Genomic DNA, 26275 nt, shown 5'->3' on the forward strand with positions numbered 1-26275 from the left:
AAAATTATCAACCGTTTATCAGGAATGGCGATGGATATCGAAATCGAGAAAAGTGACTATTACGAAATGTTTTTCATGCCAGAAGAAATGGACCAAGAGTACCCACTTGTGGCTAGAGCGATCATGTGGGGTAACTCACGAATAAATAATCGATTGTTGGAAGATTTAAACATTATTCAGTCTTTTGACTTACCGTAAATATCACATAATATAATATATTTTGCTAACCCGAATCATGGTAAACGAGTTTTAATTATTATGTATTTCTTGTATTAAGACTTAATTCAATTTAGTTTAAAAATTTGTAAGCTATAATAACGAATAATTAAAAATTAACAAATAAACAATAAGTTAATATCTTCGAAAAAATGTGAAAAGTCTTTAAAGAATGCTTTTACACTGAAATAAATAATAATACACTATTAGATTTTAAATTGTGTTCCATACCTAATAATAGGCTATATTTTGAAGGCCATACATTGGCTTAATTATGGTTTGTATTTAAGAACAATAGCATTAAACAATAGTTCTAGAATTATGATTTTATGAATTAATTATGAATGACATAGTAGTATATTCGACAAATTATATCCTGTATAAATACAAGCTATACAAATATAAATTAAATACTTTAAGATTTAAAAAGTGATATACCAGAAACATATAACCTAATGTAGAAACTGTTACATTGTACTCATTGTAGTAACTGTTGAGTATTATAACTTTTTATAAATTAATTAACATATACGAATAAATATATTTAAAAAAAATACTATCTAGACGTCAACTCCAAAATTTCCTCTTTTTATCTACTCCTGTGCTTAATATGCATATGCACTTACTTTGCTACTAGTATTATAATAAAAAATAAGTAATACTAAATAAATAATATTAGATTTTTTATTGTACAGAATAATGAAAACCCCGAGAGGAAATCAAATCAATATGAAAGCAGAACAGTTAAAGGATAAATTTAAAAATTATTTAAATCCTTTGCTTGAAGAATGGAAGCGTACTGTACCAAAACAAATACAGGAAAAAATAGTTCAACCACTTTTCACAATTAACAAAAATAACACAATCAGTCTGAACTTTTCTAAAGAAGTAATTATTTTTTATTTGCAATCAATTATCATGTAATGATTGATTTTATTTTTCATATATTTAAAGTTGGATGCCGCAATTAAAGTAACCAGATACATAATACTCTGTAATAACAATTTCAAAAATCCAATATTTGCAATTGAAATAGATGACATACCATATGATGCAATTAAGCTCTATAAACGAGAAAATCTGATTTTAACATATAAAAGAGACATTGAAGAAATAGTTAAATGGTTAGCGATGATACTTAATATTTTAATTTTTATAATTAGGAATTTGATTAAGAAATTTGTTATTTTAATTGATTACTTATAAACCTATAAATATACAACTATTTAAATTAAAAACTTTTATGACAAATTGCAAAAACATGTAGGTATTAATATAATGAACCAATCATGAGCTACTAAATCATTTTTAAGGATATTGATTTATAACATGTTTAGTAATTTTGTATATGCCCTGATATTAGAGTACTAAAACATTAGGGTTAAGTAAGTATATTTTATTAAAATTTAAAGCTACAACCTTTAAAAGTCAAACTTAGTTTGCAATTAAAATTTAAAATAATCTAATCAAAATATACTTTGATTTTAAATTTATATATTTATTACAAAATTGCTTTTGATTATTCAGGTATAATACGTTAAGAACAGAAACCCATCCTACAGAATTACAGTTAATAATTCAAGAAATCGAAAATATTGATAATCTTATTGAAGATGCTCAAAAGTTTGTTACATGGAATTCGGAAGGTAAAAAAAGTTTTTTTATCTCTATATAAATAATAAGTACCAATACATAATATTGTAATAATAAGCAACTAAATAAATATAATATCATCTTGTAAATAGATATTGTTTACTCAAGCGAAAATAATTTGAATGAAGAATTAGAAAATGATCAGTCTATGTCACCCAAATCGTTACAAAGTACAATTAGCACTATTCATGGTTTAACTAAGAATCTTTACGAGCGTGTGATGCAAACCCACGATAATTTAAAAAAAATCATTACTTTAAGTAGTCAATGGATTAATAAGCCAATGTATATGCGTGATAAGAGCACAAAACTAATAACGTTTGACCATAAATTGACAGAAAAAAGAATGGCTAGATACGCCGAAGTACGAGACGCTAGTATTAAAATTCAACGATTGCTTAAAGAAGATCTTTTATTATTTCACAATGTACCATTATTAGATCCAAATTTGAGTAAGTTAATATTTATCTTTAAATTTTAATGACATAAACATAGTATATTTATAAATAGATATTTATCTCCAATTTATAAATAATGTTTTACTAAAAGATTTCCCTAAAGTAATATTAAGTTAAGATAAACAATTTTAAGGTTAATATGGTAGTTATATACATATATTTATTTGATCTTTAAGAATAATGAGGGGAAGAATATGAAGATGAATTAAAGAAAATATCTATTTTTCTATATGAGAATATAAGTAATACAATAATAATATTATTTAATCTATAATATTAGCTTTCTAAAATCTAGAAAAAACAGAGAAAGGATAATATATTTAACTTTGTTTTTAAAGAATGCTTGTAAGGAATAAAATTTAATATATTTTAAGGGAAGAAGAACATCCAAAATAAAAACAGCAGATAGTTATTATTTTAAAAACATATTTTCTTATGAAACAGAATTCAGTTAAATTTATTCTATTTAATAAAAACTATGTTTATGAGATTAATATTATTAATAGAATAAATGTAATGAAGTTAACTCACATTAAAAATAAATTATTTTAGGAGAAATATTTGAAGAAATATTAGTAGGAGGAGGAGAAGAAGAAAAAGAACGAGAAGAAGGAGAAAAAGATAGAAAAGACGAAAGAGAAGAAGAAGGAGAAGAGAATTACGAAGAAGAAAACGATGACTACATAGAACATCAAGAAGAAATTATTTTAGAAAAACTATTTGAAAAAGAAGAAAATAACAGAGAAGAGAAATTAGACTTTATAGATATTCAGGCTGAAATTATTTTATCAAATATCCAAAGAAAGTTAATGTGGGATAAATATAAATATTATGTTGATGAAATAGTATTTACGGGATTACAAGATGCAACTCTTTGCAGGTATTAAATAATAATAAAATAATAAAATAGTCAATACATATTAACGTAAGAAAAATCGTGATAAATGTAATAATATATATAATCTATTTATTTTCAAGGTATACGTAATTAAGTATTTTTTAAATTTAAAATAACGTTTTAATTGATTAAAAGCAATACATCTATATTTGTATACAAATTAAATTTAACTAATTTCAAAAACAATTACAGTCTCAAGTACATCAATGATGAAATAATAACTCTCAATGGATCTTCAGCAATATTCTTGGTTGTATACTTTCTCGACAACAATAATTTACCCCGTTTTTCACCTAATTTGGAAATTAATGATGAACCAAATTTCATAGGATTAGTTACTTCTTTACTTGAAGACACAGTTGAAATGGGATCGTACATGGAAAGAATTGCTGATAACTATCCATCATATAATGTAAAAGCTTTAATATTGAGTTCATATCTATTTAAATGTAATTTTTTATTTAAAATTGTAGGTAGATATAAGGAATATTGAAAAGGTGGTTGAATATATAGATAATACACTCGATCAAGTAAAGATTACAATCAACAAAGTAAGAATAGATTTTAATTAATTGTACTTATAACCTGTATATAATTTACTAGATTAATTTTTTACTTCGATTGCATTTTAGGCTCTTGAATATATTGTGCAATACCAAGACTATTCTATGATTTGGCTAATCAATCAAAATGATGCATTGTCAACTTTTTTATTATATGGTAGGGATCTATCATCGGATGAATTAGAAATTCAATATGACGTTGATGAAGATGGAAATCCATTACTTACACATTCTCCTCCAAAACTGATCGATTTTCAAAATAAAGTTTGTACAAAAATAATATATACCTTACCTATACTTGCGGCGGAATAAGAACGTACCTCGTCGCATAGTTGGAAGACCGGTTTCTTATCAGAACGCCGATATTAATCAACTATTATTTGTTATACATGATTTAAACACGCATATTCAATACTGCGGTAATATCAATCCTTTTTTGATTTTGTTAGCCAATTAGCGACGACCTGCGCGCGACGAATCTGTTTTCGTCCACCGCCTAGGTACGTTATTATCCCACGGCGAATAAATATTTGATTATTCATATAAAATATATTCGAGCTTGATTATAATATTGTACTTAGATTAACTTGTTTGATAACATCTATCAAGAAGTCGAAAAAATAGATGAAATCATGATATTTGATGTTTGGTTAACTATGGATGTTAAACCTTTTAAAAGGGATCTTTTAAAGTTAATTAGCAGCTGGTCAGATTTATTCAAAACATATTTGGTCAACAAAGTGGTAAACAGGTAAAGTGATATCAACTTGTTTATAGTGTTTTTAAATCTAATGTATTTCAATTATATAGTTTGCGTTCGTTACGAGATTTCACAATAGAAACAGATATAGGTCTTTTAAAACCATTAGAAGAAGGGGACTATGAAGGTCTTGTAAAAATTATGGGACATTTATTTAATGTCCGTGAGAGGCAAGAGGAATATGATTCAATGTTTGAGCCAATAGGTGAAATATTACATCTACTGAAAGTGTATGACGTAGAAATGCCGGAAGATGTGTACATCTTGAAACAAGTATGATAATTTTCATTATTTTGTTATATAGTTGTTATACCTTTTTTTTTTTCCTATAAATCGGCAATACACTCACCACCCGGAAACGCCGTTAAGCAATGCTTCGGGTGGTGAGTCACCATCGTTTATTAAACAAAACAAATACAATGTAAAGTTGGAGAGTCAGTGGGACAATCCCCCACTTCGCTACCCCTTACAATAAACGTGTTACAACAACAAGTGGGTTTGGAAGGGACAATCCCCCAACCAAAAACCCTCACAGCAACGAAATCTTATTACTACCCCTTGAGGCCTCGCAGTCAATGCTTTGCGGGGCCCTAGCCGGGTCCGCCGGCCCACTGGCGTCACTGTCTTCTCCGATACGGAGCCACGCCCTGCCGGAACTGCCTGTCGCGCTCGGCAGCCTCCTTGGCCGACATCACGTCCCTCGCGAATCGGGCCACCGCCTCCCAGTTCGCCCGGATCGATGGTACGGATCGTGTCGATCAGACGCTCCCGTTCACCCCTGAACGCTTCGCAGCGAACGAGGGTGTGGAGAGCGTTGTCGACTTCCTCACCGTAGCCGTCGGGCGGTCCGCAATGCGAACACCCGGTAGACGGTGCACGATTGATCCTCTGGAGGAACCAGTTGAAACAACCGTGCCCCGTCATTAGCTGGGTGAGGTGAAAGGACATCTCCCCGTGCGCCCTGGACACCCAACGGCAGAGTAGGTCCGGGGGGATCAGGACTCGGGTCCACGCGCGTCCGCTGTCCGCGGGTGGCACCTCGTCCCGCATGTCCCGGGCCTACTTTGCCAGCACACGAGATTTCAGGGACTGAGGTTCGTCTACCCGCGCTGCCTCCTCCGGATCGCCCGGCGGAAGGGGCCCCCCGTCGTCGGTTCCAGTTAACCGCCTCGCCCTTTTGGCCACGAACGACGCTTGTCGCTCTTGAGCCATCAGGACGATGGGGACAGTGCGCGCGACGACCGTCGTTAGGTTAGGTTAGGTTTTTCTTTAAACTTTTCAGGTTCTCTTTGAAATAAAATTATATAATTTAATTTCACCTCCATTAAAATTAAATTTACAATTTTTGTGATAATAAATTTTATCATCAACCATGTGTTTAGTCTTATCATTACCTCCAAAAAAAAAAATAACCAAACATTTGGTATAATAATATCGATTCTATCGTTGTTCTCAAAAGTGCTTCAAATCTCGGTGAATGAAGTCAAGTGTAAAGGTTTGTATATTTTTTTATACTTTAAAGGACACTTCAAAAGAACAATTTTTTAGTTGGAAGTCTAAAAATATTTTTTTCCAATTTTATAGCTTAAGTTTTATTTTACAGAAAAAAAAAAATTGAGGGTGACTTGAAACACCCAAAAATGCCCAACAAATACACGCGTATACCGGGTAGCCGGACATACAGAAATTACAGTGATGAAACCCTTAAACAGGCCATCGATGAGGTAAGACAAAAAAACTTTCATACAGAGAAGCATTTAATAAATATGGCATATCCACTGCTACTATAAGTAGAAAAATAAATAAAAAAAACGTTAAAAAACATGGTGGACAAAATGTATTAACTTCCTTAGAAGAAAAATGTATTGTAGATGCTATATTGTATGCCTCTAATTGGGGTTATCCGTTCGAAAAATATGATGTGAAAAATCTAGTCAAATCATACTTGAATCGTGCTGGCAAAAATCTTAAATTATTTAAAAACAATTTACCTGGTGAAATTTGATATAAAAATGTTATTGAAAGACACAATACAGTTTTAAAAACACGACTTGGTGAAAATATAAAACGTTCACGAGCTACAGTTTCAAGAACAGTTGTTAACGAATATTTTGATAACTTGGAAATTTCTCTCTCAGGTATACCTCCATAAAATATAATAAATTATGATGAAACTAATTTTGTTGATGATCCTGGTCGAATTAAAGTCTTAGCAAGAAAAACCTCTAAACATGCTGACAATATAATGGATTCACCAAAGTCCAGCAACCTCAGTGATGTGTTTTGTCGATGCTGCTGGTTCTATGCTACCCCTTTATGTTGTATATAAATCCACACAGTTGTGGGATTCGTGGACTATTGGAGGTCCAGACAAATGCAAGTATAATCGAATACCATCTGGGTGGTTTGACCAAAGTATTTTTGAAGATTGGTTTATTACAGTTGTTATACCTTATTTTCGACGAATGGAAGGTAAAAGAGTAGTTATTGGGGACAACCTAGTAAGTCATATGTCAATAAAAATTATTCAGTTGTGTAAAGAAAATGATATAAGATTTGTATTTTTGCCATCCAATAGTACTCATTTGACACAACCGCTAGACGTGTCTTGTTTAAGACCAATTAAAATTGTATGGCGAAAAGTTTTAAAAGCCTATAAAAGAGCTAGGAGAGGTCCTATTCCAAAAGAGATTTTTCCTAGACTACTTAAAAAGACGTTGAAAAAGCTTTCAGTTTCACAAATTAGCAATATAAAAGCAGGGTTTGAAGCAATAGGAATATACTCCATTAACAGAGAAAAAGTATTGAAAACATTGCCCATTTAAGATTTAGACTCAATGTTCTGCATCCATAATAATTCCTGAAGCTTTACATGATATTTTCAAAGAAACTAGATTTGGAAAAGTTGGTAAAAAAGTCAGTAAGAAAAAAAAATATAATATAAAAGCAGGATGCAGTGTGGCAGAAGAAAGCATAATATTTAATAATGAAGAAATTATAGAAAATGTTATAATCACAAAAACAAAAGAAAAAAGAAAGTAAAAAAAGAAATTGTGATAAAAAAAATGAAGAAAATGTATTAATGGTGAAGGAATGTTAATAGTTGATGAGGTTGAAATTAATAATAGTGATCAAAATATATTAAATGAGGATAATAACATGATAGTAACTGATAAGACTGAATATAAAAATATAAATAATACTGAAGAAAAAATAAATAAAAAATGTGATAAAATGTATGTTAATGATTTTATTATGGTAAAATTTCAAACAATTAAAAAAAATATTGAAATGTATATAGGCCAAGTGACTGATATTGAAGAAAATTAATATACGTGTAAATTTTTAAGAAAAAACAACCAAATGATTGGATTTTATTGGTTTCCATTCATCATTGATGAAGCAACTATATCAAGGGAACAAATAATTAAAAGAATGGTAGTAAAAAGCCAAAGAAGAGGCAATTTAAAGTACCAATGGTATCTAAATACTAAGTACCTATTATTATAATGTTATGTTTTTCTATTTAAAATGTTTTTCTATTTTGATTCATCAAATTTCTTATTGATATAATTTTTATAATTTTAAGATAAAGTATATATACCTACTGTTAAAAAAAGATAAGGTCTTATCCTAAGGTCAATTTAGTATCAAGTGTTAGTATTAAGTTTATTTTTTTGTATTTAAAAAGTTTTGTATTTTATTTTTGTCATGTTATTTATATTATTATTATTTTTTTAAAAATATTTATTTAACATGTTCTTGTGATTATTTTTAAAATAAAAATGTTATTTCAAGTCTACTCTAACGTGTTTGAATTGAATTTTCATAGCTGTTATAAGTCACCCAAAAATTGAGGTGACTTGTAACACGTATTTTTTATTTTAAGTCCAATTTTGATTAAAAATCTAATTTAAAGATCTTATTAGATTCTTGAGAGGTATGCGCTCATTTATATACTTTTTGTAGTGCTGTGCGATTTTTTTAAGCTCGTAATACTAAAAAGTATGTCAAAATCGTTTCAAGTAACCTCGATTGACGATATGAACAATCTTTTTGATGTACTCGTAATGAAACTAATAACGACGGCGGTTAAATATTACCGTAGTTTTATAACGTTATCGTATTTTACCTACCTAATCTAAACTTTTGTCAGGATTATGTCAATTTTTCGAGCAAGTTATTTGTCAGTAGCTCATACTGTAACTATAACATCTGAAAAATATAAAAGCAATATTTTTTTAATTTTTTTTTGAACTATTAAGACAAAATTTAGTAACAAATATGTATTTAAACGATGAACTTTATTATAATTTAAAAATATAATTATTAGGGACTCAACATTTTTTACGTATTTTATGAATTTGACTAAGCATTCTAATTACTCTTAGTTTGGAGATATAACTTATGGGTGATAACAGTACTATTTTAAATTAGCTTCACACCTAGATTTCCAAAATATCGCAGATTATTAAGGCAAGTATTTTTTTTTCGGAGAACAATTATATACTATTAGTTGTATTGCAAGGCTAATATTTTATTCTGTTAGTGTTTAATTTATGAATGAATAATGCACGTTTTTGTTAGTCCACTTAATGATAACTAAAATTATTTAATGTTATTTATTCTAAGGCTGATTGCAGACTCAAGTAATTGAATAATTTAATCGTTTGGAGCCTTTATAATTATTTCAAATTTAATGTTGATAAATGCTATTCAATTACATTTATGACTTAAAATAATCCAATTGTTTTTAATCATTCTTATAGTTATAATGTTTTACTACAAGAAAATTCAGTTATTAAAGACCTATGAACAATTTTTACATGTCATTTTTTTTATTGTATAAAATTAGCAATTGTAAAATGATCATAAACCTTAATTTTTATAATACCTATAAAGGTGTTAAACATTGAACTATATGTTCGATTCATGCTCAGTGTGGTTCAGATCCTTAGAATCTATTTCAAGATGTTTTTAGTAAAAAACTTAAACGTATGCAAAATAATTTTTACGTTCTTAAATCATAAACTAACAAAATTATATTTATTATATCACTAATGATATAAATGATATACCATTCAAATGTTTTTTTTTTATTTTAACACTTCATCTTTTTTTTTAGGAATTACCGGAAAAATGGAATATAACTAAGAAAAATGCTCTGAACGTCAAATCTCAAGTAATTCCTTTAATTCAAATAGAAGGATCTATAATAATTGGCAGAATAATTTTGTTAAACGTACGTGAGACGTTTTTTAAAATTAACTTTATAAAACAGTCTCAGTTTAAGTAAGTATTAATATTATATTATAATTAACTGTGCTATTTCAGTATACCTACTTATTACAACTCATTGTCAACTTTATTTAGTGCAAAATGTGAAAACCCTTACATAGAGATTGATAATGCTAATAGTTCTTTAATGGAATTAGAAGATTTGTACCAAAAATTACTTTCTCAAGCTATACTATTTGAAATTCCACAACCAGAGCCAAATATATTATTATCAACTAAGAAAACTCTACGTCTCAATAAACAGCTGTGGGATTTTGTGTATCTAGTAAGAGGTTGGATAAATGTGTGGAAATCTACTTTATGGAATAACGTAGATACCGAAAATATAGACATGGAACTTAAACGATTTGCAAAAGAATTAAAAGGTATTACACTTACTTGTAAAAAAGTTTTGAATATGTATTTTCAAAAATTATACTAAGTAATTTATAAAAAATATATTTTAAGTAATGGATAAAATTATTCGCGATTGGTCAGTATATGAATACATCGAAGACTTAATAAAAACCATGATGACGTCTTTGAGAGCATTAAGTGAATTACAAAACTCAGCAATGAAAGAACGGCACTGGGCAGAACTTATGAATGTTACAAATGTAAAATTATTTGAATTCGATATTAATATAATGTATTTATACCATTATATCACTTTAGGTTAGATTTTCCATCGAGAAATCGACAACACTAAATGATTTATTATCACTTAATTTACATGTGTATGAAGATGATATAAAAAATATTGTCGATAAATCTGTAAAAGAAATGAGTATGGAGAAGTCTTTAAAAGTATTTACCGAAACTTGGAATGCAATGTCATTTGAATATCAGCCCCATCCTAGGACAAAAGTTAATTTACTTAAAGTTAGGGAAGAAATAGTAGAAGTCTTAGAAGATAATCAAGTCCAATTACAAAATATGCTAAGCTCAAAATTTGTTGGATATTTTTATAATGAAGTGTTTAATTGGCAATTGAAGTTAAACACAGCTGATCGAGTAATAAATTTGTGGTTGGAGGTACAAAGAATATGGGCTTATCTGGAAGCAATTTTTATCGGTTCTGGTGATATACGGATACAATTACCAGAGGATACGAAAAGATTTGAATCACTTGATAAGGAATTTAAGGTGAATGAAAATAAAAATAAAATATAACTATCAGTAATAATAAAAATTGATTAAATATGTTGGGTAAATAGTCATTACTAGTGGATATTAGAGCTAATCCAAACGTCGTAAAGGGTACTAGTAAACCTGGATTGTACAATAAACTTGTCAATATACAAAACGAGCTGTTTAAATGCGAAAAAGTTTTAGCTCAATACTTGGAAATAAAACGCTTAACTTATCCAAGGTTTTATTTTATATCATCCGCTGATTTATTAGATATACTATCAAATGGTAATAATCCGGAGTCTGTTTGCAAGTAATTTAATCTAGTGTATTAAATTTGTTATATAAAACTATTAATTTATACGTAATTGCAGACATTTAATTAAGCTATACGACTCGATGTCAAGAATAAAGTTTATAAATGATAAATTAGGGACTGGTATGTATGCTAAGGATGGTGAATATGTTGAATTTAATGAAAATTGTGAATGTTCTGGACAAGTAAAAAAAAAAAAAAACGAATCTTGGATTCATATTTTTAATCAATCTACACGTATTTCAAATGTTTAGGTTGAAAAATGGCTAAATAAATTGACGGATACAATGCGTTCATCAGGTCGTCAGTACTTCGATAGAGCAGTAAAATCTTACGATGATAAACCAAGAAGATTGTGGATATTTGATTATCCAGCTCAAACAGCTTTATGTGGTGTTCAAATATGGTGGACTGCTGAAACTAACGATGCCTTTGCTCAGCTTGAAATAGGTCATGAAAACGCTTTAAAAGAATACAACAAAAAACAAGTAATTTTCAGTTTCCTTCATTAATATCTTACTGTATAAATACTGATCGTGCTCGAACATTTTTATTATTATTTTATATTATGTTGGTGGCAGTGGATCTTGTCCGCAATAGGTGCTCGGGCACCACTGTCCGAGTACGGGGCGTACCTCCATAATATATCCTGCGATGTTCGTCATTTGTTTTATTATTAGCTTATGTTTTCTTTCCGTTGTAACTGCCGAGCAGTACATATATTATAGCTTAAAGTTTTCCGTTTACTTTTAACGCATCCGAGTCTGGGTAAAAGGGAAAGCACATGTTTTTACCTTCTTTACAAATTTTGTTCATTTTTTTTTTTTTTGAAGTTTTTTTATACTTAAATTTTTAGTGCATATTATAGTTTTCGCTAAATATTGCATTCGTTATTTTTCTTATTGTTGCACGTTGTTGTATTCTGTAAGTATCGTTCTTAGTCAATACATTGTGCACATTTATATTCATATTTTCTACTTAAGGACCAAGAAACGACTTACTTATAGAATTTGTGAATTATCGTTATATTTTGAATTGCTTGTGTGTGAAATATGCGTTTAGGGTTGGTGGCCCACTAGTCGTACGTTCTAGTGTTTGCCACTTGTTTACTCTTTTTGTATTCTTCTTATTGTACAAGCATGGGCATTCCAAGACGATAGCGTTGTTTCAAGACCGCTAGTGGACACCAACTCTCAGGTAATAGGCTGACGAGCTCTCTTATTTAATTTTATTATTATTATACAGTAAGTCTTCATAAGTAAATTGCATATTTTTTCTTATTATCATATATTTATTATTGTTGAGCCAAACAGGAACTTAAGTTATTACGCAAATTTATTATATTGTCAAATTGTTGTAATTAGCATTATTATTATTTGACTGATTATTATTATTATTATTATTTATTCTTATTTAAAATATTTATTATACAAAACAAATACAGTCCACTAACCATTAATATTAATTGTATTCCTTTTTTTTTTTTTTTTATTAAACAGTTAAGACCCAGGTAAGCCTAATAATAATTTAGGCACCTGCATTACTAACAAGTACTAACATATTATGATTTTAGATAGTACAGTTGAACGAGCTTATCGATTTGCTATTGGAAGACTTGACCAAAGGAGATCGACAAAAAGTGAATACAATTTGTACTATTGATGTACATTGTCGGGACGTAGTGGCAAAAATGATTCAACAGAAAATTGAAACCTCTTCTGCTTTTCAGTGGCAATGCCAACTAAGACACAGGTAACATAATAATAAATACTTAATTTTGAAATCTACAAATACTTGTATTTTATAAAAGATGGGATTTCAAAGAGTCAGATTGTTTTGCTAATATTTGTGATGCACAATTTCGGTATTGGTACGAATACTTGGGAAATACTCCTAGACTGGTTGTGACTCCTTTGACCGATAGATGTTATATAACGTTAACACAGGTAATTTTAACTACAGCTAAATTGGATCTGTATGAAAATTTACGTATTAACTCATATCTCAAAATATACAATTGAATCAAGTCGTAGTATGTAGATTAATTACATTTATTTTTATACATTTGCTTTAAAATAGTCGTTACATTTAATAATGGGTGGCGCTCCTGCTGGACCAGCTGGTACTGGGAAAACTGAGACGACCAAAGATTTAGGAAAAGCCATAGGAATGATGGTCTATGTTTTCAATTGCTCCGAACAAATGGATTATAGAGTGAATTAATAATATTATTTATTTTTAAATAAAATATTCTGCTTTTTATTCACATACATTTTGTTTATATTTTTTAAACAAAATCTCGGTTTTAGTCATGTGGTAATATTTACAAAGGCCTTGCTCAAACCGGTGCTTGGGGATGTTTTGATGAATTCAATCGAATATCTGTTGAAGTGTTGTCCGTAGTAGCGACTCAAGTTAAATCTGTATTAGACTCCATTAAAGCAAAAAAGAACACATGTTTTCTGTTGGGTGATAATGTTAATCTCATTCCAACCATCGGTATGTTTATTACAATGAACCCTGGATACGCGGGACGAGCTGAACTTCCTGAGAACCTTAAAGCATTGTTCAGGTAAATCAACTAACATTTTCTAAGATTTTTGACGTTTATTGTGTTTAATTTAAAATTACAAATGTGTTTACAAGGCCTTGTGCTATGGTCGTGCCTGATTTTGAATTAATCTGTGAAATTAATCTAATTGCTGAAGGATTTCAAAACGCAAGGTTACTTGCTAGAAAATTTTTAACACTATATTCGCTTTGCAAAGAACTTCTATCAAAACAAGATCATTATGATTGGGGTCTAAGAGCTATTAAATCACTATTGGTTGTTGCTGGATCATTAAAAGTAAAAATCTAATTATATTATAGTTCTTATAAATTTAATTTTAACTTATTAAAATAAAATTACTAATCTTAACCAAATTAATTGTATTAAATAAAATGGTATACCTATTTTAGAGATTTAAAATTAATTGATATTTTGAGATAAAAATCATAAACTTCTGATATTTTAATTTTAGCGGGCAGATAGAAATCGTCCCGAAGATGAAGTTTTAATGCGAGCTCTTCGAGATTTTAACACTCCAAAAATTGTAACGGAAGATACTACTATATTTATGGGACTTATCGGTGACTTGTTTCCTGCGCTAGATGTACCTCGAAAACGCGATTTAGAATTCGAAAAGCAAGTTCGTCAAGCAGCGATCGATTTGAAACTCCAACCTGAGGATAATTTTATTCTTAAGGTCCTTTTTTAAATAAAAAACAATTATTTAGAATATTTTATTGATAGTAATGTGGATTTTATTCATCCAGGTAGTACAATTAGTAGAATTATTAGAAGTTAGACATTCAGTTTTCATAATTGGCTTGGCTGGTACGGGCAAGTCCGAGGTGTGGAAAACACTATATAGGACATATGCAAACCTAAAATGTAAACCACATTTCAATGACATTGAACCGAAAGCAGTAACTAATGACGAGCTGTTTGGTGTCATTAGTCCGACTACCAGAGAATGGGTAGACGGTAAGTTTTCATACACCAATATAATTTCAGAGTGTAGTTATATTAACATTATCTAATCATTCGAGTAGGATTATTTTCGTGCTTGATAAGAGATCAATCACAAATGCCTGGCGATGGACCCAAATGGATGGTAATGGACGGTGACATAGATCCAATGTGGATTGAGTCGTTAAACACAGTGATGGACGACAATAAAGTACAAAATCTTTTCAGTCTTATACGATTATTATGTTTTTTTAAATAACAAATGGACTTGCATCACTATATGTACACGTACTGTGTTATACATTATAGGTGTTGACATTAGCAAGTAATGAACGTATTGCTCTGACGCCAACAATGCGTCTACTGTTCGAAATATCCAATTTGCGGTCGGCTACACCAGCCACTGTTTCTCGAGCTGGTATACTTTACTTAAATCCTACGGATCTCGGCTGGAACCCGTATGTTGCTAGTTGGATTGACACTAGGGATAACGCGACTGAAAAAGCTGCTCTTCTGGTATTATTTGAGAAATATGTACCGATCTGCTTAGAGGCACTGAAAACTAAATTCAAAATCATAACACCTATACCGGAAATAACGCACATACAAATGTTGTGCACGTTACTTGATTGTCTTCTGACTCCGAAAAATTGTCCTCCGGAAACCACTAGAGATGTGTATGAAACATACTTTGTATTCGCTTGTCTTTGGGCTTTCGGATCGGCGACATTCCAAGATCAGGTGCTCATAATTAATATTGTTACTACTATACTTTGCATTTATTATATTTAATATAAATTATAATGATACGTATATATTAAATATTTAAAATTAAAATTATTAATATTTTGTGATAATTACACATTAATATAGTTGATTGATTGGCGAGTTGAATTTTCCAAATGGTGGTTAACAGAGTTCAAAACAATTAAAATCCCATCATCAGGAAATGTCTTCAATTATTTCATCGATCCTGAATCGAAACAGTTTCTTCCTTGGTCAGATCGTGTATCATCATTTGAACTTAATCCAGATGTACCTCTACAAGTAATGATTATATTATTTAATTAAAACAAATCATAATTATAAATATTATCAATTAAAAAAAGTATAATTACACTAACATTTTTTTTTAATCTCATTTTTTTAATGTTCACGTTTATTGCAAATTATGATAATTGATGTTTAATTGTGTTCTAGCAATTCTTGGCTTTCTCGCAATTTATCAATAATATTTAATATTTTTAAATGATTATAATTATTTACAGCAAACACTCGTAAACACAACAGAAACGACTAGAATAAGATATTTTCTTGATTTATTGGTTGATAAAAAGAAAGCAATTATGTTGGTTGGAGCAGCTGGTACTGGAAAATCGGTTATAATAAATGATAAACTCAAATCACTTTCTAATGATATGTACGCGATTGCAAATGTACCACTTAACTTCTACACAACATCTGGTACTTAAATTTAATATTCACAAATTGTGATAAATGATAATTATAATTATGATTGAAGATGTTCACCAGAGTAGTTATTTCTTAACTTAAATTTTGACGTACACGTTTTGTAATCAAAAATAAATAATGTATAATTATTAGTAAACTTTAACTTCAATAGTTATATTAAGTTTATGTGTATAACGAGTGATAATCTTATAGTTGTATACTGTTAATAATTATTCTTTATATATATATATAAATATAAAATTAATACTATACTTTTAAAAATGGTTCTCTTAAAGCATGCAATCATAAATATTACTAAAAAAATATTAAATGTCTTACATTATAATTTAATTTTACCAGAAATGTTGCAAAAGATTTTAGAAAAACCACTTGAGAAAAAAGCCGGAAGAAACTTTGGCCCACCTGGTGGAAAATTACTAGTTTATTTTATTGATGATATAAATATGCCAGAAGTAAGTTAATATTTTATAGAGAATATTATGTATCTTAAACAACTGTTGCATAAATGTATTTTTATCGTAAAAATAATAATAATAATAAAAAAAAACTATTATTATAATGTTGAAGGTATCATTTTAATAATTAAATTTGAACTTCTGTTGAAATAAATAAACAAGACATCCGGTGTATTATGTTATGTATGTAAGATTGCACACCTATAATTAAGTATAGTCACTCATTTTTTTGTATTAAATGCTTACCACACATATATATTGTTCAAATGTAGGGGTAATACAAGTCTTTACATAAAATATGTAAAGTATATACATTATACATCAGTTAGTCGAATTATACGACCCGTTCTCTGTATACGTTCTTTGATTTAATATTATAGTATATTTTATATTATAAACATATTTTATTCTTATTAACCTATTCCACTTAACAACTTCATATACAATGATTTAAAGTAATATATATACTAATTAAATATTTATTACATAATACAGATAATAATAATTTAATGATCTGGATGAAAAATCTATTTAAATAGTAAATTATAATTTGTAAAAAATGTTAAAATTTATTTTTAACGTGTGTTATATAACTATGGTATTTTTTTCTATGCGTATTTTTTTAAATGTAAATAAATGTGATTAAAGGTAGACCCTTATGGGACTGTGCAGCCTCATACTCTCATCAGACAATTTATGGATTATAATCATTGGTATGATAGAACTAAGTTATGTCTAAAAGATATACAAAATGTTATGTTTACTTCGAGTATGAATCCTACTGCTGGAAGTTTTACTATTGATTCTCGACTGCAAAGGCATTTTTATGTATTTGCTCTAGGGTAAGTCTTGAGGTTTTTGTAAAATTTTTGATTTATATATTCTATTATTATATATAGTAATGTACTTTAGATTTCCATCACATGATGCATTATACACAATTTACTCTTCAATTTTAACTCAACATTTAAAAAACCCAGTAAATAAATTCAACAGTACTGTATTAAAACTAGCAGATATAATCGTGCAATTGGCGATAAATTTTCATGAAAAAATTCTTACAGTATTTTTGCCAACAGCTATTAAGTTTCATTACATATTCAATCTTAGAGATATGAGCAATGTTTTTCAAGTAAAATCTTATTCTTTATTCAACTAAAAATAAGAAATGTTTAAATAAATTTGTTAATATTTTTTTGTTAAAAAGGGAATCATGTTCACCACTGGCGAATGTGTCTCAACAACAAGTTCTTTTATTCGCCTTTGGTTTCACGAGACTAGTCGAATTTACAGTGATAAATTAATTGAAAAAAAAGATCAAGAAACCTTTTCAAAAACAATTATTGAACAAATAAAGAAAACTTTTAATGTAAGTATTTTATATTATTAATTATTCTTTTGTTTTTAATCGTAACACTTTAAAAAAATTTTCATGCAGAACTTAATAATTGAGGTAAGATTATTACATTTTATTGAGTGTTTAATTTAGTTTTCAAGATTTCTCCATTTAAAGGGAACTTTATTAGAATTACAGAATTTCAATTTAAGAAACTTGTTAACTGCTAATTCACTTTGAAGTGTTTGAAAAATAATAAGAAAAAATAATATGTATATAATCTATGGTCAAAAAGGTATTCATTGTAGTTTTAATTTTTCAGGCAGAAAGCCTTGCATTTTTTTCCTTTAAATTTAAATAGGATATGTTTAAATAAATGGTTAATACAAAATACAGTGAACTTTATAAAAATTATATATTCATAGTTTTATTTTTAATATTTATTTTAGGTTGTTTTACAAGATCCATGTATATATAACATTAATATTCAGAAAAACATTTGTTGGATAATTCTTCATAGGCCCCCCCACATAAGCATGTTTTATGAAGTCCATTATTTTGTTGAAATAAATAAATCATACTAGCATAAATTAACACTGATATAAATTTGTAAATTATTAAATTATTAATTAAGTGTTTTTTTTTATTGTTATATTAAGAAAATATTATAGTTTGATCTAAAAAATAATGAATTAACTATATTAATACACCTAGTAAAAATTTATAAATTTAATCTTTTACTTATCTTACGATGTATGTATATATACAGGATATTCCAGAAAATGAATACTTGATAAGCCCATTGATATTTTCACACTTCGCGGATGGTATTGGTGATCAAAAGTATATGCCAGTGCGGTCTTGGTCTGTACTACAAAAATTATTAAACGATGCAATGAAGTCATACGATGAATTTCTGGGGGCCATTAACTTGGTGTTATTCGAAGATGCAATGTCACATATTTGTCGTATAAACCGTATACTTGAACTTCCTAGAGGCAATGCATTGCTCATTGGAGTGGGTGGCAGTGGTAAACAGTCGTTGGCCCGACTGTCAGCTTTTATATCTTCGTTAGAAACATTCCAATTACAGTTGAGATCTTCATATGGTATTTCTGATTTGAAAGCTGATCTAGCCACCTTATACATAAAAGCTGGGTTAAAAAATATTGGCATCATGTACTTGATGACTGACTCTCAAGTAGCCGATGAAAAGTTCCTTGTACTTATCAATGACATGCTTGCTAGTGGCGAGATTCCAGAGTTGTTTGCCGATGACGAAATCGATAATATAATTCAAACTATTGCTCCAGAGGTTTAATAATAGATACCTAGTTTAATTTATAAATAATTTTAAATCGAAAATCCATAATTACAGGTTAAAGCAGTTGGTTTACCCGAAACTAAAGAAAACTGTTGGCATTTTTTCATTAACAAAGTGAGATCATTAATCAAGATTGTTTTGTGTTTTTCACCTGTCGGTAACACATTAAGAATTCGATCCAGACGGTTTCCAGCTTTAGTTACTTGCACTTCTATCAACTGGTTTTACGAATGGCCTCAAGAGGCTTTAGAATCCGTATCGTTCAGGATTTTAAGCGATCTCACCGAACTTCCAGTGAAACTAAGGAAACCAGTATCTCTTTTTATGGCCAACGTACATAGTTCAGTAAACGATATCTCGCTAAAATATTTAACAAATGACCGTCGTTACAATTATACAACACCAAAATCATTTTTGGAACAAATTAATCTTTATATGAAACTATTAGTATCCAAGACCGATGATATTAAATACGGTATCTACCGATTCCAAAATGGTATTGAACAACTTTTATCATGTGCAGCTCAAGTAAGTAAAAATAAAAAAAAAGCTTTTTATAAATATTTAACAATAATGTTGGCTGGTTTATTTGGTTAAGTATTTTTTATTTTATATAAATATAGGTCGATGTTTTAAAAGTTGAATTAGATGCACAAAAGATTGAATTAACTAAAAAAAATGCTAAAGCTGAAGAGCTTATCAAAGTGGTCCAAAAAGAAACAGAGAAAGTTAAATATGAAAAATACAAAGGTATTTATATAAATTTAAAATAAAATTCATGAGTTTGAGATATAATTACTTTTTGACAGCCGCCGAAGAAGAAGATAAAGTAAAACTGATCGAAGAAGATGTTGGTTTGAAACAACGACTGTGTGCAGAAGATTTAGAGAAAGCAGAACCAGCGTTGGTAGCAGCACAAAGTGCTTTAGATACGTTAAATAAAGTAAATTTTCTAAGTTAATAACACCTTCATAAAAGCTAAGTTTGTTTATAACAGTTGATAAATCAATTTCTACAAAATATGAACAGTTATAAAAGTGTAAAAGAAGAGAAAATACTTAATAAAGATATATTTAAAGAAAAAATTATATCCACACATTAAATAATACATATATCTATATATTTATGCATTATCATTTTTTTTTTTTCATAATTTTTAGTTGAAGTCATTTTTATAAATTTAAATTATATGTACATAGGTTATGGTGTATAATTTCATAAAATTTAAATATTTATAAGAATTAAGTTAATAACAATTTTATTATGTTATATTTGTATTAAAGCAATATTAAACCTATTTTATTTAATATTTTAGAATAATTTAACAGAACTAAAATCATTTGGATCTCCTCCGTTAGCTGTAATAAATGTATTATCAGCAGTTATGGTATTACAAGCTAAAAAAGGAAAAATTCCAAAAGATAGAAGTTGGAAAGCTTGCAAGGTACTAATTAATTTAATTTAATTAAAATGGTATTATTTTTATTGATTGCGATTCTAAATTATAATATATATATTTAATTTATATGATTTTATAATAGAAGTTTAATATTTTAAATGAAAATCTAGGTAAAAATAAAATTGTTATTAATTATTGTACGAATATATAAAATTAAAACAATATTTTTTAACTTATAAGTTTATTAATTAAATAAAATATACTTATACTGTCGTCTGTCAACTAAAATGAATCACTTCTACTTAGCGTATATATAAAAAAATATTGTACATCTTTTATCTGAGTATTGAAACAACTATATTTTTCATCCAGGAATTTTTTTTTCATATCATTGGTAGCAAATGAGCGACTATTAATATTAATCATTACACTTAATAAACAATTTATTTTCTTATGTATATAGGTTATGATGGCAAAAGTTGATGGGTTTTTAGATTCACTTATAAACTATGATAAAGAACATATACACCTAGATGTAGTCAAAGCAATTCAACCGTATTTGAAAGATCCTGAATTTGACCCAGATTTAATTGCTGCAAAGTCATCGGCTGCTGCTGGTAAGTAAAAATAAAATATAATTTATGAAATTAATACAATTTATCTGAGTATGTATTTAATACTATTATTATTATTATTATTATTATTATTGATGTAATAATTATTTATATATATATATTAATAATATAGACCTTTAACTGTATAATAGTATTAATATGCAAATGGTGAATATAAATTATTAATTATAGGTTTGACAAGTTTCAAAGACATTTTTAAAACACTAAATTATAAATTTTATTTTATATTTTATATTCATAACAATGAGTTTTCATATTCAAGGTTTATGTAAATGGGTAATAAATATAATGAAGTTTAATAATGTTTGGCAAGTTGTGGAGCCAAAACGGAAAGCTCGAGATCAAGCAAATGAAGAACTAAGTGCTGCAAGGAATAAACTTATGGAGCTTAGAAATATGATTATTGTAAAGTTTAATTGAATAATGAATTAAATTGTATTTTATATAGGCCATGATTTTAGGAATTGGAAAGAAAACAAAAAATTTTAACCGATGAGTTTGACGGCGCCGTAGCTGAAAAAACTAATTGTCAAAATCAAGCTGACGAAACATCTATGAGGATCGATTTGGCAAATCGACTTGTAAATGGCTTAGCGTCAGAAAATGTCCGGTGGAAAGAAAGTGTTTCGATGTAAATTATTTTAACATTATATTAATTAGAAGAATAAAGCTATAAAATATTTTATTTTACACTAAAGATTACAAAAAAGTTTGCAAACTTTACCTGGGGATACTCTTATGGTTTCTGCCTTTGTATCATATGTTGGTTACTTTACAAAAATATATCGTCAAGAACTTATTCAAAATGTATGGTTACCTTTTTTCAAAGAAGTTAAGGTAAATTTTCATAAATTTAAACAAATTAAATCAAAGTATTTATTATACCCTAGGCACTAAACTTAAAAAGATTCAAATTTTCAGCCTGAGATACTAATAACAGAAAATTTAGATCCACTATCTTTGCTTACTGATGATGCGCAAATTGCAGCTTGGAATAATGAAGGTTTACCAAATGATAGAATGTCATCTGAAAATGCAACAATTTTAATGAATTCTGTTCGATGGCCATTGATGGTTGATCCTCAGGTATGAACTATTTTTATTTTTAAACAATATTTGAATAAATATTACATAGTAAAGTTTATTTTTAAATAGCTTCAAGGAATTAAATGGATTAAAACAAAATATGGAAGAAACTTAAAAATTACTAGACTGAACTACAAAAATTATTTGTTAGATATAGAAATGTGTGTTAGAGATGGAAACGTTTTATTGATCGAGAATATAGGAGAAAATATTGACCCAGTTTTGGATAACATTATTGGTCGAAATTTAATAAAAAAAGGAAGGTAAACAATATTTCTGATATTAATTTATATTTTTGTTTAATTTCTATTAATTTATAATTATAGTGCTATAAAAATCGGTGAAAAAGAGATTGATTACAATCCAAATTTCCGTCTTATATTGCACACAAAATTATCAAACCCACATTATAAACCGGAAATGCAAGCACAGACAACACTCATTAACTTCACTGTTAACCGTGATCAACTTGAAGATCAATTATTGGCAGAAGTAGTGAAAGTTGAAAGACCTGATTTAGAAAAAATGAGAATCGATTTAACCAAACAACAAAATAGTTTTAAAATTACATTGAAACAACTTGAAGATGATTTACTACAGAGACTGTCTTCAGCTGATGGTGACCAGATACTTGGTGACAAAGAACTTGTTTTGAACCTTGAAAAATCAAAAAAAACTGCTACAGAAATTGAATTAAAAGTGGCTGAAGCGAAAATAACATCAAAAGAAATTGACACTGCTCGTGAAGAATATCGTGTTGCTGCAACCCGAGCATCAATAATTTACTTTATAATGAATGATTTGATAAAAATAAATCCAATGTATCAGTTTTCTCTAGAGGTAAATTCATTTATTTTCAGAGTAATTATATTTTACTCCAATTTGTCAATTAAAATTTATTTAGTTATTGTTTTTCAAATCACTTATAAGCTCAACACGTGGATTGATTTATATTTCATATTTTTATTTTAATAGGCTTTTAGCGTTGTTTTTCAACGATCTATGAATAATGCGGAAAAAGCAGATACTTTAAAAAAGCGAATAGCCAATTTGGTTGATAATATAACTTATCAAACCTTTATTTATACTAGTAGAGGATTATTTGAAAAAGATAAGTTAATATTCATCTGCCAAGTGACTATTCAGGTGTATATTTAAATATATAATTATGATAAACTTTTAATTTCGAATAATATTGATAAAATTTATTAAATAAGTTTTATTTTAAAAATATACGTTTTTTATAATTATTGATTGGCGATAACGTTTAAAAACATAACAGATAATAAATTTATTATATTTTAGATACAACTTCAAGCAAATAAAATAAAACCGATAGAGTTAGAATATTTATTGAGAAGGCCAACAATTTCTGGATTATCTAGTCCGTTTGATTTTATTTCATCAAATGTATGGGGAGCTATAAAGTCACTTGTTTTAATTGATAACGACTTTGGGTAAGAAAAAAAAAATTACTCTTTTAATGAATGCTTAACTTATATTAATTATCATAATAAAGAATTATTTGTTAAAACAATACATTTATTATTAAAGAGGTCTAGATAAAGACATTGAAACTTCTGGTAAACGATGGCAATTATACATTGATAGTGAAGCTCCAGAGAAAGATAAACTACCACAAGAATGGAAAAACAAAACTCCATTCCAAAGACTTTGCATAATAAGAGCTTTAAGAACTGATCGAATGACTTATGCCACCAAAGTATATGTCCAAGAAATTCTTGGCCTCAAATATATCAATTTTAGACCTCTGGAGTTTAATGATTCATTCAAAGAAACTACTTCTACAACACCAGTATTTTTTATATTGTCCGCAGGAGTGGATCCAACACGTGTAAATATAATATTATAATTGATATTGATTTATTATTTATATGTTGAATGTTAAAATGGGTTAAACTTATTTCAATTAATTATGGTATAAAAATCACGGTTACACTATGTTACATTTTAAGTGGCTGTTAATACACAATTATCTTGTTTACTACAAGTATATTATGTTGAAGGACGTTGAAGCTGTTGGTAAAAAAAAAGGATATACAATTGAAAAAAAGAACTTCCATAATATATCTTTAGGACAAGGACAAGAACAGGTGGCAGAAAATGCTATAGAGTTAAGTTCTCGAATGGGTAACTGGGTTATGTTACAAGTAAATATGAAATTATAGTTAATCAATAACCATTAATTAAATATAGCATAAAATGACGTCATTAAATTTGTTTAAAAGAATGTGCATTTAGTACAAAAATGGTTGCCTACTTTGGATAAAAAAATGGAAGCATCTTTTGAACATCCACATGTAAATTATAGAATATTTATTAGTGCTGAACCCGCCGCTGATCCACTATATCACATTATTCCTCAAGTATTTCTACTATAAATTAAATAATATTAATTTTTATGTGTAACATTTTTGTTTGTCTTTTTAGGGCATTTTGGATTCTTCGATAAAGATAACTAATGAACCACCAACAGGAATGATGGCAAATTTGCATAAAGCTTTAGATAATTTCAACCAAGATACTCTCGAGATGTGTTCTAAGGAATCAGAATTCAAAGCGATCTTGTTCAGCTTGTGTTATTTTCATGCATCCATTCAAGAAAGATCTAAGTTTGGAGCTCAAGGATGGAATAGATCATATCCATTTAATGTAGGCGATTTAACTATTTCTGTGAATGTTTTATATAATTACTTGGAAGCCAACAATAAAGTCCCTTGGGAAGATCTTAGATATCTTTTTGGAGAGATAATGTATGGTGGACACATTACTGACGACTGGGATAGAAGATTATGTCGGACTTATCTTGAAGTTTACATGAATCCAGATCTAGTACTATTAAAAATATATAAATTTATATACGTAATTTGATTTAATAAGATGTTGTTATTTAAAATAATAGATAGAAGGAGATCTTTTATTTGCACCTGGTTTTGTGGCTCCACCAAACACAGATTATAAGTCATATCATGAATATATAGATGATTTATTGCCATCAGAAAGTCCAATACTGTATGGACTTCACTCGAACGCTGAAATTGGCACACTTGCTACAAGGTCAGATAACTTATTTCAAACTTTATTAGAAATGCAACCTAGAGACTCAGGCTCATCCGGTGGAACTGGTATGTCAAGGGATGAAAAAGTAAATTGAACTACGCACTCGTGAAAAAAATCAAATAAATTGGATATATCGTTATGAATAGTATGCAATGTATTTCTAGGTTAGACAAACTTTAGACGACGTTCTTGATAAAGTTCCAGAACCATTTAGTTTAATAGATATGATGAGTAAGGTTGAAGAACAAACTCCATACGTAATTGTATCATTCCAAGAATGTGAGCGTATGAATACGCTAATGAACGAAATAAGACGGTCATTAAAAGAACTACATTTAGGATTAAAGGTAAAATATTTTATATTATTCAAAGAAATGTAAAATAAATTATTATTTTTGGTATTTTTTTGATCAATCTTACTTAATAAATATTAACTAGGTATCAACTTTATTATTTAAAAGTTTTTGAACAAATTAATAATTTGTTGTGGTTTTAAAAGTCTAAAAATAGTATCATAATTAAAGTGCGGTAATAATTTAACATTACACAATATACCTATATATTTATAACACATAAATTTAACAAAATCATTTTAAACTAATTCTAAATGGTCTACATAACCTTAACTTATATGTTTCCAAATAATAGAGGTGATCACCTTAAAATTCGGGAGATTAAAAGCATAATGTACGAGTATGCT

At 28.3% G+C, this 26275-nt stretch overlaps 1 protein-coding gene across 1 annotated transcript in view; it reads left to right on the forward strand.

Moving 5' to 3' along the window:
* LOC112599540 (dynein beta chain, ciliary-like) overlaps window positions 1-25922 on the forward strand; it is a gene marked incomplete at its 3' end in the record, with an annotated part of 35804 nt that extends 9882 nt beyond the window's left edge. Inside the window, exons 4-56 of the mRNA XM_025346467.1 lie at window positions 1-194; window positions 912-1104; window positions 1171-1340; window positions 1744-1862; window positions 1962-2321; window positions 2880-3207; window positions 3418-3637; window positions 3699-3776; window positions 3858-4052; window positions 4370-4539; window positions 4599-4821; window positions 9674-9840; window positions 9922-10211; window positions 10294-10442; window positions 10501-10971; window positions 11043-11269; window positions 11331-11457; window positions 11527-11760; window positions 12846-13024; window positions 13083-13218; window positions 13352-13486; window positions 13582-13844; window positions 13919-14120; window positions 14296-14520; window positions 14591-14801; window positions 14870-14997; window positions 15096-15527; window positions 15660-15833; window positions 16055-16250; window positions 16599-16711; window positions 17363-17556; window positions 17627-17846; window positions 17922-18083; window positions 18820-19365; window positions 19429-19902; window positions 19998-20124; window positions 20184-20317; window positions 20690-20818; window positions 21237-21390; window positions 21671-21813; window positions 21870-22039; window positions 22107-22245; window positions 22330-22494; window positions 22564-22757; window positions 22821-23334; window positions 23470-23640; window positions 23800-23951; window positions 24049-24349; window positions 24522-24665; window positions 24744-24881; window positions 24946-25347; window positions 25418-25660; window positions 25740-25922. Coding sequence (XP_025202252.1) covers window positions 1-194; window positions 912-1104; window positions 1171-1340; window positions 1744-1862; window positions 1962-2321; window positions 2880-3207; window positions 3418-3637; window positions 3699-3776; window positions 3858-4052; window positions 4370-4539; window positions 4599-4821; window positions 9674-9840; window positions 9922-10211; window positions 10294-10442; window positions 10501-10971; window positions 11043-11269; window positions 11331-11457; window positions 11527-11760; window positions 12846-13024; window positions 13083-13218; window positions 13352-13486; window positions 13582-13844; window positions 13919-14120; window positions 14296-14520; window positions 14591-14801; window positions 14870-14997; window positions 15096-15527; window positions 15660-15833; window positions 16055-16250; window positions 16599-16711; window positions 17363-17556; window positions 17627-17846; window positions 17922-18083; window positions 18820-19365; window positions 19429-19902; window positions 19998-20124; window positions 20184-20317; window positions 20690-20818; window positions 21237-21390; window positions 21671-21813; window positions 21870-22039; window positions 22107-22245; window positions 22330-22494; window positions 22564-22757; window positions 22821-23334; window positions 23470-23640; window positions 23800-23951; window positions 24049-24349; window positions 24522-24665; window positions 24744-24881; window positions 24946-25347; window positions 25418-25660; window positions 25740-25922 — 11508 coding nt within the window. The remainder of the gene's footprint in view (window positions 195-911; window positions 1105-1170; window positions 1341-1743; window positions 1863-1961; window positions 2322-2879; window positions 3208-3417; window positions 3638-3698; window positions 3777-3857; window positions 4053-4369; window positions 4540-4598; window positions 4822-9673; window positions 9841-9921; window positions 10212-10293; window positions 10443-10500; window positions 10972-11042; window positions 11270-11330; window positions 11458-11526; window positions 11761-12845; window positions 13025-13082; window positions 13219-13351; window positions 13487-13581; window positions 13845-13918; window positions 14121-14295; window positions 14521-14590; window positions 14802-14869; window positions 14998-15095; window positions 15528-15659; window positions 15834-16054; window positions 16251-16598; window positions 16712-17362; window positions 17557-17626; window positions 17847-17921; window positions 18084-18819; window positions 19366-19428; window positions 19903-19997; window positions 20125-20183; window positions 20318-20689; window positions 20819-21236; window positions 21391-21670; window positions 21814-21869; window positions 22040-22106; window positions 22246-22329; window positions 22495-22563; window positions 22758-22820; window positions 23335-23469; window positions 23641-23799; window positions 23952-24048; window positions 24350-24521; window positions 24666-24743; window positions 24882-24945; window positions 25348-25417; window positions 25661-25739) is intronic.
* Window positions 25923-26275: the final 353 nt, after the last annotated feature.

The sequence above is a fragment of the Melanaphis sacchari genome, unplaced genomic scaffold (assembly GCF_002803265.2).
Source record: "Melanaphis sacchari strain LSU unplaced genomic scaffold, SCAv2.0 Contig538_pilon_pilon, whole genome shotgun sequence".
NCBI lineage: Eukaryota > Metazoa > Arthropoda > Insecta > Hemiptera > Aphididae > Melanaphis > Melanaphis sacchari.